At 38.1% G+C, this 17,148-nt stretch overlaps 1 protein-coding gene across 1 annotated transcript in view; it reads right to left on the reverse strand.

Annotated features, from left to right (window-relative positions):
- Positions 1-313: 313 nt before the first annotated feature.
- LOC105537931 (potassium channel subfamily T member 2-like) overlaps positions 314-17,148 on the reverse strand; it is a gene marked incomplete at its 5' end in the record, with an annotated part of 54,464 nt that continues 37,629 nt past the window's right edge. The window contains 3 exons of the mRNA XM_011977620.1: positions 314-472; positions 8,242-8,347; positions 10,900-11,113. Coding sequence (XP_011833010.1) covers positions 314-472; positions 8,242-8,347; positions 10,900-11,113 — 479 coding nt within the window. The remainder of the gene's footprint in view (positions 473-8,241; positions 8,348-10,899; positions 11,114-17,148) is intronic.

Here is a 17,148-nt window from a genome sequence, read left to right on the forward strand (position 1 = left end):
GAATTAGCAGATAATTCAATTCCCTTGATCTTTGCAGGTTAAAAAAGACAAAACTTTTCTGTTTTATACATGGACTTCTTGAGGCAATTGGGCATAAATTCAGCTACCACTAAAGTCAATTGCACTTAAAAAATTGTTTTAAGGTTTATTTACTTGTTTTAAGCAGAACTCCATGTTTGCTGTTGTTCTATCACAAACTTATCAGGCACCTACAGTAATGCAAGCAATGGGCAAACACATAAAGATCAAATCAAAAAGGAGAATCACAGCAAGTTTCTCAGAGATGCTATTGCTTCAACAATTGGCCGGGTCATTAAGGACTCCCTGAGCATCCAAGCCCTCTGCTAACTACCATCAAAATGCCCTTGGCAGAATGCATGGCATACCTTCCTGGAGCTCCAGGGTCTCTTGGCACCGTAAGAATGTGGCCAGTAATCACCAATGCATACAAGGAATGTGGAGGCACAGGAACCTACCAGTGGAGCCCAAAAGCCCAAACAGGAAATAGCACTGGCACCCAATTGCTTCAAAGTACAACTTTTGCACACTTTAAGTTGAAAGGTCTGGGTTAAAACCCCAGTTCCATGACCTTTAGCACTCTACATACTTTTTATGAAAGTTGCTTTGCTCTTTTGTAAAATGGAAAGAACAATCCTACTGGGCTATTGTGAGAATTAAGAATGAGCAGGTGAAAGGAGCCAGCACAATGTCTGGTACAAAGTAAGGGCCTTTTAGCACTGAGCACAGCATAAAAAAGGACTGCCTCAGCTGATTTAGCACAGACTCACTTAGGAACATCATCTTTAAAGCCTACTTTGGGCTGGTTGGCTTGTCCATTTCATGTGTGAGTTTCAAAGGCAGCTTCTCAGAAAAACATACCAAGAAATCCAGATGTAACTATTTTTTTACTTCTGTTTTTATAGCTATTAATTTCCCTTTTCAACAGTTAAGATAAACTTCAGTTCTTAACACATGAATCTCACATGGATGTTGTCTTAGTCTATTCTAGCTACTGTAACAAAATACCATAAACTGGGTAGCTTATAAAAAACGTAAATTTATTTCTCATAGTTCTGAAACTCGAAGTGTAAGAGCAAGGTGTTGGTAGGTTTAGTGTCCGTTGAAGGCCCACTTTCTGATTCATAGATGATGCCTTCTAGTTGTGTCCTCACATGATGGAAGGGGAAAGGCAGCCCTCTGGGGCCTCTTTTATATGGGCACTAATCCCTTTCATGAGGGCTCCACCCTCATGACCTAATCACCTTGTCATGGCCCTTCTCTTAATACCATCACACTAGGGATTAGGATTTCACCATAAGAATTTTGGTGGGACACAAACATTCAGACCATAGCAGATGGCATGACCACAATGATGTGAAGGGACAGATGCAGGGATTAGGCTGAATGCAATATGTCTCCATGTTCTAGAATGGGGAGGGTGGTAACAAATCAGGAGATCTGTGATCATGAATCATTTCTGTGCCTTCAGGAGGAACAGCAGGAAGCACCGTGAGCCACTTGGGCTCCTGAGCTAAGGAACGAGCTAAGGATTCATTCCCACAGAATCTAAACTGGCAGAGTGGAGACTACCAAAGCAAAGAATATTTGAAAGTCACCAAAACATTAAGAAATCTCCCATGATATCCTCTTTTTCTCTGTCTCACCTTTGTTTGTTTTATTCCTTTAACCCTTCCTTTTCTTTTTTTTCTTTTCCTTACCTTTTTTTTTTTTTGAGACGGAGTTTCGCTCTTTTTGCGAAGAAAAAGGAGTGCAATGGCGCGATCTCAGCTCACCGCAACCTCCTTCTCCCGGGTTCAAGCGATTCTACTGCCTCAGCCTCCCGAGTAGCTGGGATTACAGGCATGCGCCACCACGCCTGGCTAATTTTGTATTTTTAGTAGAGACGGGGTTTCTCCATGTTGGTCAGGCTGGTCTTGAACTCCCGACCTCAGGAGATCCACCCGCCTTGGCCTCCCAAAGTGCTGGGATTACAGGCATGAGTCACCATGCCCGGCTATCCTTCCTTTTCATTTCCACTTCCCACAGTCCCTGTCATCTTTCAGGGCCTAGTGCCAAGCCTTCTTATATACTTCCTAACATTTTTCCTGGATGGCATTTTTCATATTATGGTTTCCTTTCAAATTGTCTGTTTCCCTCCACAGCCCATTAGTATCTCAGTGGTATTGTTTTCACATTTCAACTTCTCTCTCCCATGCCCTGAGCTTTACACAATGCCTTGTACTAAACAGTTTTCCAGTAACACTTTTTAAAGAATAGATAAATGCAAAGAAAGAGAAATGCAGGCATGGAAATGGATGGATTTGTGGCCAGGAAAATGACTGTCTCAAAGACTGCTGAAGATATTCAAGGCACAGTTCTTTCACTGCTCACTCCTTCACTGAGCAATTCTCAGAAGTCAAAACATAAATTCTCTTATAAATAGAGAATAAACATGTGTCAAGGGTTTTATTCAACTCAGTCACTAATGATGGAACCAGCAAAATGCTAAAGCTGATTCTAAGAAGATTTAAGGCACTGGGGTTTATGTAGTCCTTTTAATAAAAGAAAGTTAGCTTAAGATTGCAATTTGGGTACAAAACTGGTTAATGTTCTCATTAGCTTTAACGTTTGGGATTTTCTTTTCTACAGGATAGAAATCATTTGTGTCTCTACCAAACACAAATGTACAAGTGAAGGGAATGTCACAGAATCAAAACCCTTAATTAATAGTAAAAAGCAAAGTTAAACAATGGTATATTTTCCTAGAAAATTAAATAATTCATGAGTGGGCCTGACAATTATTTATAATGACATTGAAAGGACATGTAACCATTCTCTTGGCCTTATTTACAGATTGTGAATAGTTTTTCTTTCCCAATTTTCAGTTCTTTTTACTCTACGCTTTCTCACTGGACCAATTTTCTCCATACTTAATGCTTGGCAATGATTCTCAAATTTATAACTTCAGTCCACACCTTTCTTCTCAGCTCTATACTTGCATTTTACATCCCCTGCAGATGTAGTTTGGCTCTGTGTTTTTGCCAAAATCTCATGTCAAATTGTAATTCCCAGTGTTGGAGGAGGGGCCTGGTGGGAGGTGATTGAATCATGGGGGCGGACTTCCTCCTTGCTGTTCTCGTGAGAGTTCTCATGAGATCAGGTTGTTTCAAAGTGTGTAGCACCTCCCACTTCTCTCTCTCTCTCTCTCCTGCCAGCCATGTGAAGATGTGCCTGCTTCCCCTTTGCCTTCCACCATGATTGTAAGTTTCCTGAGGCTTCCCCAGAAGTAGAAGCTTGTACAACCCACATAACTGTGAACTAATTAAACCTCTTTTCTTTATAATTTACCGAGTTTCAGATACGTCTTTACAGCTGTGTGAGAACAGACTAATACACCTACTGACCAGCAGTGCAACGCTGGGGAGATTATTTCACTTATCTGTGCCTTTGTTTCCTCCTCTATAAAATGGGATTAATAATAATACCTACCACATAGGGTTAAAGAGTAAATGAATTCATATATAGAAAGTGCTTTGAACAGCATCTGACACATAAGTGCTTGCTGTTACTATTCTCAAAATCTTTATTTAGATGTTTCAATGGTACTCAAACACTACACGTCGGAAATAAAACCTATCCCATTACCTCCTACAAACCTGCTTTGCTTCCAGTATTCGCTGCCACAATCAAGGACACCACCATTCATGCAGTTATAAAAATGAGAAACTAAGGGCCATCCTTTATACTTCTTCTCCTCACTCCTCATATCTAAGCTATCAATAAGTTCTATTATATTCCCAAGTACCTATTGAGTCCATCAATTTCCCTCCATCTCCACTGCTGGCACCCTAGTCCAAACTGCTTTCATCACTTGCCTGAATTACTATAATATCCTCCATAATGGTCTCCCTATAAACATTCTTGCCTCTCTCTAATCACTCTCCACACTGAATGATCTTTTAAGAATGAAAATCTTACTATGCTACCCCACTAAAGACTCTTGTCTGGCATCATTCCCCAGAGTATCTGTGGGCCAGCCATACTGGCCTTCACTTACACTGTGACCACACAAGGCTTCATAGTTAAGCCACTCCCTGTGCTGTGTCCCCTGCCTGCACTGTCTGTCCCCTCTTTACCTTGTTGACTCCCAACTCAAACAGCACCTGCTCAAGGAACTCCCCTGAATCCTCAGACCAGGCCAGATTCTCCTCTCAACATCATTTATTTTTCCTCCAAAACATGTATTGCCTGTTATAATTATGCACTTAGGAGTGTAATGAATATCCATTTCCCCCACTAAACTGGAAGCTCCATGAGGGTAGCGGCCATGGCTGTTTTTCTCAGCATTGTGTCCCCTGTGCCTTGCAATGAGTTTGACTTGTAAGGAGTCTGGTATTTAGGATATGTTTAATGGATTTTTGATAATTGAATGAGAGAACCCAGAGGACAGACTTCAGTGGACTCCTGCAGAATTCTTTGGCCTGTTCAACATATTTATTAGTGATTTGAATAAAATCATAAATATACACTCATCAAAATTACAAGGGCTAAAAAAAAAACAGAAAAATACAACAGACCCAGGATTCAAAAAGACATTAAAAGAATAAAAAGTAGGCAAAGTAAAAGGCAAAATTTAGTCAAAATATATTTAAAGACATTCGTTTAATTTTTTAAAAAACTTTCCTGTACAAAGACATTATAAGCGAGACTATTTGCTAACAATCCATTTGGAAGTAGCCAGGCAGGAATGGGAAGAGGGACTGCTTGGGTGAGTTAATAATGTGCGGGCAGCAGAATGTCTGACACTATTTTGGGCTGCATGTACTGAGAAGCTGGCTCTCCTGAAAGTGAGGGAGAATGTGGATGGTGTCCCTTGTGCCTAACGGAGTCACGGCTGACAAATAGTGTTAAATTAGAGGATGGGGAAAAGGAAACGTGTACACAACACAGTAGAAAGAACACAGGCTATTTTGTCTGAAGAAGATTGAGGTAATAAAATTGTTTTTTTTCAGCCCTATGGTTTAATAGCCAAGATTTATCCAGGCCTTATTATAGTGTGTTCCAGGCATTACCTTGTTGAAGCCTAACACTATCTGTATATTACAGATATTATGATCTCCATTTTATGGATGAATGAAAGGGAGACACATGGTAAACACGCACAGCTCTAAGTGGTGAAGCTGGGATTTGAACTGGATTCTAGAGCCTCTTCCTAGTGAGGCCTACTACAGAGCCCATGACCTGCTTAGGCAGACCCTTATTAAGGCCACCCTCTGGACAAGGGACCAAATATCTGTGTGCAGCTCCAGATCCAGATACAAACTCCATGAATGGAAGAAGGAAGCAGATTTATGTACTATTTAAGGGACATTTTTCTAAATGGGAACTTCACAAAATTCTTTCTCAAAGATAGTGAAAGTTCTAAGTGGACATGCTAAAGCTGAAGCTCCATCACCACCTCTCAGAAATGTGGAGAGCATCCCTGTGTTGTGGAGGGAAGTTTGTTCTAGCTGACCATTAACTTTCCCTCCAACTCTCAGCTTCTAGTGTTGAACTAATTGGTAGTGGTGGGAACTACACATGCCTAAACCTGGTGTGGCACAATGGTTTGTGGTTCAGAAAATAGTCACTCAACTTACACTCCTTCTTGAGATAGAGTATAATTTCTTAGCCTCATTGACTTCAGGCTTGGCCATGGGACCAGCTTTGGCCAATGAAATGTTAGCAGATGTGGTTCATGTAGAGGCTTCAAATGTGCTTGCTCAGTTTGGCTCAGCTCTTGAGCCCCTGTGATCCACCATAAGGTGCTCCCTGTAGCCAATGCCTCTTCCTCCTAGGACTCAGAACCAACAATGTGGAGCAGTCTTCAACCCAACCTGCACCCTGAAGCCAAGCTCAGCTGGCCCAAGCTTAGGTCAGCAGAGCCTGATTTGATCTCCAGGCCCATGAGTGTGAAAAGAAATACTTCTTACTGTAAGCCACTGAACAGTGGGGTGGCTTATTATGCTGCATTATTGTGACCAAAACTGGTTAACAAATGCCTGGTTCACCGTAAATGGAGGCACTGGCTACATATGCTGTGATATTGGCCCTTTTAAAAGTCATTATTCTCCCTGTCACCCCTCTGCCTTGGGATTCCGCCTTACATGAGTATGTGGGGGCAGAAGAAGGAGATGAGTGAGTGGCTGTCGGCTGATACGCTGGCCCTCTTTACTCTGCCTTGAATCTAAGGATCTCAAGACACTACTAGGTTTTCTTTGATATGTCTTTAAAACAATTTTCAGAAGGAGGCACTGTGCTGTAGACTCAAGGTTCTCACATATATTTGAGACTGTGCTATAGTCTCAAGGTTCTCTGTGCAGGTTGTCTTACATCATTCTTGCTCTGCCCTTACTTAGGTAATAATATTTGGGTAAGCCTATCAGAGTACGGAAAGAGCTTCTTTCTTTTAGGGCCTGCAGCCCTTAGTATCCCACATTTGAGTCCATGTTATATTGTTTACCATGAGAAACTCTTTCAGAAGAGTTTTAACACAAAGGCAAAATCCACCTCTGTCTTTGTTTCCCTTCTGTACAAGCAGAAACCAGCCTGAATTACTATAGTAGGTTTGTGAGAGCCAGAGCTGTGTATGAAGATAAGGAGGAAAGGAACTGAACCATGGGCTGGGGGGAAAGGCAGAAGCTAGGCACAAGACAGGAAGGATGAGCCAGGAGATTCCTGAAGGAAGTCACTGGTGCCTTCTCTACGTCATCTATGGCTTCTCCATGATTGGATGGGCCTTTCAGATACTTCTCCTTTAAAGCCTTGAATTCTGAAATTGTTCATACTGGCTCCCTTTGGTATATCTTTCATATCCGGGTTTCGTACTATGTGTGTAAGGAGAATAGGAAAGAAAGGAGGGTATCAGTGACTATACAAGAAATATCTCATTTACATTTGGAAAGAGGGAGCAGGTAGCAACTCTCAGAACTGCAGAAATCCAGCCTGACTTTTAGCCCTGCCTGTCCCTCTTTTTTTCCTGAGGCCCCAGAGTAGAGACTTTAACTGAAGAGACAAGAGTGCACTTACATGACTAAAGAAGGGTGTGAGTTATTGGAAAAGGAGGGAAGAAAGCAATCTATGTACATATGGAAGAAAGGAATGCAAGATAAGAGGAGAAAAAACATGTGCTAGACACCAAATGGTACCTCACTCAATTCTCACAGGAGTCCTTTACCAGCCTCTCTAATATATAAATAAGAAAACTGAGGTAAAGAGAACTCCAGCAACTTGCTCAATATCTCACAGCTAGTTAATTGGAGGATTGGGAGAACATAGGTAGAACTAGGATTAGAATGATGGTTTCCAGCTGCATCCATGGCATAGTATTCCATGGTGTATATGTAACATGTGCTAAATTATATAATCCCTATAAGAGCCCTATGAGGTTCATATTAAAATAATATCCACTTTATGGGTGAGGAAACTGAAACTTGGTGAAGTTAGTTGCCCATTTTACATGACTTCTAGGTGGAGAGCTGAGATTTTAACTGTAACTTCAAAATGTAACGTAAAAGAAAAAGTTCCTAGTTAGAATTAGTGGCACACCTGAATCTCTAGGGGCTGTGAATATAAGGTTCTTCCTTTTATCAGTGTTGTTATTCTTCAAGAGAATAAGCTCATACCAGTCAAGCCCAATGGTTGCACTGTGAAAAAAGATAAAACCTCTAGCATTCTTAGAATTTTTACCTTTTGGACAGTTTCTCTTGGTCCAAAAATGACAGTAAAACTTTGAGAAAGGAAATATTAGGCAAGACTCTAATATGAGCTTTCACTTTAGTCATAAACGAATCTCTGTGTCTAACACATGGACTTACTCTTCCCATCATGTCAAGGGGTTCCATAACAAGATATAAAGTAATAATGGTAAAATAAATAATGCACATTTGGCCAAAATGATTTTTGGAGATTTTGGATGTTGAGGGTTCGTAGGGATGAGATCTGGTACCTTATTTTCCTCTTTAACAACATGACTAGCAGATCCATTAGGCTAATTTAGTAGAAGACAAAAGCATTTGGGTAATCATCAGTGCAGTTAAAAAAGTAAAACTGACCACTTTATGTAAATTTACAATGGAAAAGATAATACCAATACCCCTTAAACATATTGTAATCAAAATGCTGTATAAATTACTTACATTATGTCATTATAAAATGCTATAATTTTATTTTGTGAACAAAATAGCAGCAACAAGTACTTACCTTGTCTAATCTTAAGCAGCAAAACGGTACTTTTTCATGAAGGAGATGACAAAAAGTGGGTGAACTTCCTATATATGGAGAATAAGGTGGGTAACCTTTAGCATATCTGTAAAACAATACAAAATATTACCCTTGGATAAGGCATGCAAATTTGGCAAATTAAGTTACTGACATGTTCCTCTGTTTTAATAACATTATAATCAATAACTCTGTGTTGCAATTATATTTTGATAAAGAGGTAGTTAAGAAGAGAGGTAGGCAAGCTGTGGCCCCAGGGTCAAACATGACCCACCACATGGTTGTGCAAGCTGAGGGTTGTTTTTGTATTTTTAAATGGTTGGAAAAAGTCAAACTAGTATTTCATGTCATGTGAAAATTATATGAAGTTCAAATTTCAGAATCTATAAATAAAGGTTTATTGTAATTCAGCCACTCTCACTCACATATGTATTGTGTATAGGTATTTTTGTGCTTTGATAACAGAGTTAGTAGTTGCAACAGGGGTCAAAAAGCCTGAAATATTTACTGGTTGTTCCTTTCCAGAAAAAGTTTGCTAACTCACAGCTTAGAAGATTTTTATTAAAAAAAAAAATAGTAATGTTAATTTTTACAACATATATTTAAAGCAAAATGCATTATTATGATTTGCTCTATCTGTATTCAGTAGACATAAATGCATAACTGAAAAGGATCAATAACTGAGTTAATTGGTTAAAAACATGGTTTCTGTTAGAATCATGCTTAAAACATTATCAGAGACATTTAGCTTGCTGACTTTTAAAAAACAGCCAACTGCATATTTCGGCTATACTGACTTTCAGAATGAAACTTCTAAAACGCAGCAGCATAAATGAAAATTAGGCAACAAAATAAAATTTAGTGAATATTCCCTTATCCAATAAGAGTGTTTGGTTTTAACAAATTTACCTGCTAAGCCATAAAATTTCAGACCTAGTTAAAACTGTTTTATCTTAAAGAAGATATGCAAATCAGTGTTTTCAGGAAATAAACTTCATTGACTGAGAGATAAAATTAGAGGGTAAAATTTTGTAAATTTAGAAGTTGGTAATCTCTGCAATTACTGCAACATCTCTTTCATTTTTCTAGAATTAAAAAAAAAAATTACCTCTCAATTTTTAAGAAGTGTAAAGAAAGAATTTCAATCGCATTCCAAAACACCGTTTCCTGTGAAGACACTGGTTGCCAAACCTCTCCCTCTTCCCATCCTAGATTCCAAATATATTTGAGGACTCTATCCATTAATTTCTTTGGAGAATAGATTTGGTTTTGTGGGTACATCAACTTTTCTTACAATAATTTTTTAAGTGGGAGAAATTAGAACAAAGAATATTTTCAAGCATCAATGATATTTAAGTTCTTTTTAGTTCAATTCAATATTACTTAAAGATACTGGAAGAAATGTTAGAGATTATATTACCAATGCCACTAATACCCATACTACCATACTACGACTAATAGTAATGAATAGTAATTGAATACTTACTCTGCACAAAACATTGATTTGGCATAAGCACTTGTTCTCTATTACCTCAAGTAATCACTTCATAGCTTTATGAAGTAGTAATTACACTGAGTTTACAGGTGAATTATTGGCCAGTTTTTTTGTTTTGTTTTGTTTTGTTTTGTTTTTGACAGAGTCTTACACTGTCACCCTGGCTAGACTGTAGTGGCAGGATTTCAGCTCACTGCAACCTCCACCTCCTGAGTTCAAGGGATTCTCCTGTCTCAGCCTTCCAAGTAGGTGGGATTATAGGCATGCACCACCACTCCTAGCTAATTTTTATATTTTTAGTAGAGATGGAATTTCACCATGTTGGTCAGGCTGGTCTCAATCTCGTGACCTCAAATGATCCACCCATCTCAGTCTCCCAAAGTGCTGGGATTACAGGTGTGAGCCACTCTGCCCAGCCGCCAGTGTTTTTTTTTTTTTTTTTTAATTAAAGTCACTTGTACATAACCAATATCAAATGGAACTGGCATGGCAAACAATGTCCTTAGGACTCCACAGTCAAGGCTGTGGACTGCTGTGTTTTCCTGAAGAATGACAATTTAATATATGGAATAAGACCTGTAAACAAACTCTACTGAAGGCTACAATGTGATTAATACTATATAGATTGATACTCTATTATTATTGAAGCTTAGAAAAGGGAAACAGTACTCCTTTTTAACATACATTTAAAATATTAATTAATGCATAGTGTATGAAAGTGCTGAACGCTGAGATAAGTAAGGAAAGCTTAATGGAGGGGGCTGCATTTTCATTTCATTGAATAATTGAACTTCAATACGAATGTGTAATAAAGTAAATTCAAAGTATAAAGTACAATATGCTATAAAAAGCATACAATTATGAAAATGAAGTTTATATCTTGAGAACACTGATTTATATCTTTTTTTCCTCCTTGAGAATAAAACATTAAGAGCAAAAAGAGACTGGAAATATATATTGAAGCCAGCAACTTGAGATACTGGCTACTAGCAGTGTGTTTTGGTAGAAGTATATAGGAATGATACTATGATGTTCAGAAGGAAAGATCATTAGCTCCTTACCTAGTGGGAAGGTACCTAAAGAAAATACTTAAAGACATTAGCACAAAGCCCAGTAATCTTACTCCTCAGAGTATCTGAACATACTCTAAATTTGAAGAAATTTCTTCATCTGGCGTAGTTTCATCTTCTGATTGGTCACTTAGAAGATCACACGTTTGAATCGATGATGTATCTGCAACCTCTAAAACGGGAGCAATGCTAGGTCTTCTTACTTCTTTGCTTCCCTCTGTAGGAAGAGACAGGGTAGGGCCACTTGCTGATCTACAGCTTGTGTCTTGCAAGTCTATAGCCACGGTCCCTAAAACAATAAAACATGAAAATTTATCAAGGCGTTTGCCATATTGATCACTAGTGTTGAAGGTTAAATGAAATATGAAATATAATGAACATAATCAAGAGAGAGATATATATATATACACACACACCACACACACAGATATATATATACACACACACATTTATGTGTGTGTATTTTTAGTTCTAATAGCTAAGTATTTCTTTTGCATGCAGGCATTTTCCTGAACAAAAAAATCTCTATTTGCACAAAAGTGTATTTGCAGAGTGTTGCTCTACATCATGAAACATAAGATTTGTAAAATCCTGAAGTATATAAAAACTTAAAGTGAAAAAGTACATCCTGATGTTTCAATTTATATTTATTTAAAATGTATTATTTTGTTGTTGACCACGTCCATTTTGCGAATGTTTCATTATGTCTTCCCCCCTTTTCTTTTTCTTTTCTTTTCTTTTCTTTTCTTTTTTTTTTTTTTCTTTCTTTTTGAAGACAGAGTCTCACTCAATCCTGCAGGCTGGAGTGCAGTGGCACAATCTCGTCTCACTGCAACCTCTGCCTCCCGGGTTCAAGAGTTCCCTTTTCTATCGAGCTATCTTTTTGTAATTGATTTGTGACCACTTTTTAAAATATCGGAACTACTAATGGGTTACACTTATTTTTTATTAAATGAATATTTATTGAGTGCCACATAAGGGGAGCACTGTTCCAGGTACTTGAGATCTGTAGAGAAGACAAAAAGTTTCTACAAGATGAAAGTTGTATGTAGCAAGTAGACCAATAAATGGATAATTGTAGATAATGATCAGTAGCATGCAGGGAGAGGAATGGAATTTTTATTTGGTAGGAAAGAAGGCCACTGTGAAGCTAGGACATTTGATTTTTGACCTGAAATACAATAAGGAACACACAAGTCATGGAAATACCTGGAGGTAGAAAGAATGGCAACCCCAAGCCCAAGTGGCTTAAGGTTATTGAATAGTTGAGGCACTCAAGGCATAGAAGGAGGAAGAAGCAATTCCCTTTGTGAATTTTATTGAAATTTAAAAATTAATTTTAATATCCATTTATGAAAAATTGAGGTTCCTCTCCTTCTGGAGAAAATAGTGATGAAAGACATCATATTTCATAATTACTCATTTCATTTATGCACTCAGTGGCACCTGGTCATCCTAAAAGTTGTTAGTCTTTGCTCTGTCCCATTCTTTGAAACAATTACAGTCATGCATTGCTTAAAAGGGGGGATATGTTCTGAGAAATCTATCATTTGGTGATTTCTCCAATATTCAAACATCATAGAGTATACTTACACAAACCTAGAGGAGGTAGCACTATTCTAGGCTATATGGTGCATAGGCTGTATGGTATAGCCTGTTACTATTTGGTATAGGTATAGCCTACTGCCCCTAGGCTATATGGTATAGCCTACTGCTCCTAGACTGCAAATCTGTACAGCATGTTACTATACTGAGTGGTGCAGTCAATTCTAACATAATGGTAATCTCAATATAGAAAAGGTACAGTAAAAATATGGTATTACAATCTTATGAGACCAACACTGTATATGTCATCCATCATTGACTGAATTGTCTTTATGCAGCACACAACTATTTAAAATTCCTTTCCTCAAATTTCTGACCTTCCAACCTTCTTCCTCATTATAATAACATGAACTGAAGAAATGTTTACCTTATCTCAGCCCTTCACTTCCATAGTAGTTTATTAGACCTTGTTATACCCAATAAAAACAATGTTGCACACATTTTTATACATTCACTCTTTGACCACCACTATTTCTTGTTTGTTCAGGTCACTCTCACTGATTTTCCAACACTAGCTATGATTTACCAAGATGGAATTTCAATTCTACTAATGATACCAGAGTTTGTCTCTCTCATTCCCTCGATGTTTTCTCTTCTCTTCTTACCTATCTTAAATTCCATGTGTAAGCATTATGATTTATTTTCTTGCATATACCCTTGGATCCCTTGATACATTTTTTATTCATTCCACCCTCTTGACAAAATAGAACCCTGGTTAAGTTAAACTCTCCATGTTCCCCATATCTATACCTATGCAACTGAATACACCCGGACAGTTTAGCTCTTGCATCATTAGTAGTCTCTCCACAATGTCTGTCCTGATTTTTGGCAGTTTCACCATACACATAGACGATTCTTCCAACATTCCACACTCAGCTCCTTGTCCTGCTCTCTAGTAATGGCTTTCTTTTTACTATCACTCTTCAGTCATTCACGCTCATGGTCACACCTTAGCTTTTGTAATTATTACTTGCTGCACATCATCTCTCCTCTGGCATCTCACTCTTTGACACCTGTACCTTGACTTTCCAGCTCTTTCCCTCTTGATTTTCATTGGAATTAGAATTAATTAATCCACTATCCTTTCGGTCTTTTTTTAACCAAAATACATCTTTTCACTTCTTTACTTAAATTAAGTTCCATGGCCTATAATTACATACAATCTATTATACAAACCCTCAATCTCTCTGCCTTTCTTACTTGCTTGTACTTTCAACACAAGCTACAATTCCATTAATTTTCTCCGTTTTGCAGTGAGACATTTTAAGAGCTGTCCAGACCTATGGTTTCTAATTTATCTTCTACCATTCTTTCCCAAGTGCACTCCAATCTAGCATTGTCCACCACCACTCCACTGAAACAACTCTTATGAGGGTGAACAATGATCATTGCATTGCTAAAGTCAATTGACACTTCTCAGTCCTTACATTATATTACCCATTGGTAACATTTGACATGGCTTACCATGGTGTTCTCTTGATGCACTTGGCTCACTTGGATTCCAGGACACCACACTCATTGGGTTTTCCTACTATCCTGCCAGTAGCTCCTCTTTGGTCTCCTTTGCTGGTTTCTTCTCATCCCCCTGATACTTAATCTTAGTATACTGCAGAGGTCTGTTCTTTGTCTTTTATTTTTTTCCTGCCTGTACTCTTTTCCTCAATGACTTCATTCAGTCTTATGGCTTTAAATGTATACATAAGCTCAGAAATAAAAAATTTACCTTTTCAGCCTCTCTCTCTTTCCTGAAATCTAGACTCTTACATCTAACTTCCTGTTAGACATCTTCAAGGTGTTCCAAAATACTCTTTTATCTTCCCTGGACCTCCCCTGCTCCGCCAAAACCTGCATTCCCCCTAGCCTTTCCTCTCAATTTATGACCATTCCCTTTCTCCAGTTGCTTAATCCAAAAACCTTATGTTTATTCACACTTCTCTTTTTCTCACAGTTCAATTTCATTTGTTAAGGAATCCTGATTATCCTAAAGTACATCCAGAATTTTCTCCTTCTTACTACTTCCACTTGAAAATAGTCTGATCCTTGCTCCAAACCATTTATTTTCAACAGCAGCCTGAGTTGAGTACGAAAACAAGTCAGCATAGGTGAGATCAGGTCAATGGCTCTGCATAAAACCTCGCAATAATTCCCACTTCACTGAGGGTAGAAGCTGCAATCCTCATATGGACTTAAATAATCCTTACAGGATCTGGCCTCTTTCTACTTGTTCCTCCTCATCTCCTACTACTCTTCCAGCATTTACTGTGCTTGAGGCACAAGGGCCCTTTTACTGTTCCTGGGGCACCCCAGCCAGGTTCCCACTTTAGGGCCTTTGTGCCAGCTGTTATCTCTGCCAGGAATGCTCTTTCTCCAGACCTCCTCAGAACTAATTCCTCATTTCCTTCAGGTATCTGCTCAAACATCACCTTCTGGCCTACTAGCCACTTCATTTAAAACTTCGCTTCTTCCAAAATTAATTATCTCCTATACTAGCTCTGTTTTGTTCTTTTAGTTTTTCCTTTATAACTTATAACCCACTAACATTTTAAGTAATATATTTATTTTTTATATATACTTTGCTTATTTCCTGTCTTCTCCATAATAGAATGTAAGCTCTATGAATGAAAGATCTTTGTTTCTTCACTAAGGTTTTATCACAAATACTTACGAGAGTTCTTGGTACATGTTAGGTACTCAATAAATACCTTTTTGGGTACATATTAGGCACACAATAAGTACTTTTTGAATACATTAAAAAATGAATATTGCTACTGTAGAATAAACATATGTAAATGACAAATAGGATTACCTAAGAAAGTCTAGGTAGAACCATTGTGTTTGGAGGGAGTGATATTTACTTAGGCAATGTTGAGGTGTGAGGAATAGCTCCTGCCAGAGGAAGCTTAATGTTTTAAGGCCCATTGGTGAAAAAAAAATTAGTGAAGACTGAAAGAAAGTGAGTATGTTTGGAGCTTAGGAGAACAGCGAAGGTGTGGTAAAATGTGGGGCTAGAAAAGTCAGAAAATATCATTAATAAAAAGCCTATAAAGAAAATGACTAAGTAATTTATTTTCTAAACTAGGATGCTGCAGAGTAAAAGGGGGTTCTTTTAATAATTACATCAGGACAATTATATACACTGGAACAATCCTAAGAAACTGGAACATTCTTAAGAAAACTAGGTTTGCATAATGCAAACAAGAACTTAAGAAAACTAGGATTGCATAATGCAAACAAGAACTTATAAACCTACTGATAAGTTAAGTCACACTATAGAATTTAGACTTTTTTTCCAATGGGTAGTATAAAGCAGGTGATTTATTCAGGAAAATATTATCAAAATTGTATTTAAATTTTTTTACTCTGGTGGCAGGGTGGAGAATTGAGTGTAGGGTGGCAAGGCTGGAGACATGGAAAGAAGACAAGGTTGTTGATCCTGCAGTTCAGGGAGAGGAGGATGGAGGCACAGACCACGATGATGTTGGTGGTGGACATGGAAAAAAACCTGAATGATTCTAGGGGCTATCTACTGGTCAGATTTCATAGAATTTGGTTAACTATGAGGTATGAGAAGAGCGGGTGTTGAAAAGTCAAAATTGTGACTTTATAAATCATAGGATAATGTTGTCATCTGTTTTTTAGAAGAAAAAAAGGAGAAGGAGAAGGAGAAAATGGTGTTGAATGAGAGTGTAGAGATCAGTTTAATTTGAATATGCTGTGCTAGTTTTTCCCGCAATACTCAAATAGAAATAACCAGTAGACAGTTCCTGTTGCTGTAAATAGATGTTGAGTTAATGCTTTAGGTAAAGGAATAATCAGTTTTTGGACAACTGAATCCATGAGAACAGACGTGACCACACAAGGAAAATGAATGTGCACAATGCAGAAAACAAGTCACTAGAGTGTTTCAGGAAGAACATGGTCAATATTCTTGCCATATAGTGTGAAGACAATCATTAGATGTAGTGACAAAGAGGAGAGTGGTGATCTTGCCTGAATAGTTTCAGTGATATGACTGCAGGTGTCAGATTGAACTGGATAGAAGCATGGATATAGGACAACAATAAAATCTAAAGTCTGCCACTAAACACAACACTTTGGAGAAATTTGTCTCTGAAGTTGTTATCACAGAAGGTTCAAAATTACATGTGTAGGTGCACACAGAGATATGAAGACACACACACACACACACAGAGAGAGAGAGAGAGAGAGAAAGGGAGAGAGAGAGACAGAGAGAGAGACAGAGAGAGAGAGAGACCAGCCAGTGATTCTGAATAGAAAATGAAGTTAGGTAATGAGGATAGATTACAGAGTAAAGTCTCTGAGGAGGAACAAGAGCATGGTTCATGGAATAAATGAATGTATCAGTATGTTAAAAAGGGCACATTTTCCTTGTGACAGATACTAAACGTTTGTAGGTTTGTAGATGGTTTGGTAGCCAAACCGTAAGGAAATTCTTATTTGCATGAAGATTTTTTTTATTTTATCTTTTTTCTTCTGTGTCATAGAAGCCAAGTTCAATAGTGAGAATGAGGTGGAGATGGAAAGAGAATTTTGAGAAAATGAAGCATATTTGAAATAACCTTTGCTGATGATAATTACAAAGCGAACTTAAAAAAGAAATATAAAAGTGTATGGAGCTGGCCGGGCGCGGTGGCTCATGCCTGTAATTCCAGCACTTTGGGAGGCCGAGGCGGGTGGATCACGAGCTCAGGAGATCGA

Source organism: Mandrillus leucophaeus, unplaced genomic scaffold (assembly GCF_000951045.1).
Source record: "Mandrillus leucophaeus isolate KB7577 unplaced genomic scaffold, Mleu.le_1.0 Scaffold1819, whole genome shotgun sequence".
Taxonomy (NCBI): domain Eukaryota; kingdom Metazoa; phylum Chordata; class Mammalia; order Primates; family Cercopithecidae; genus Mandrillus; species Mandrillus leucophaeus.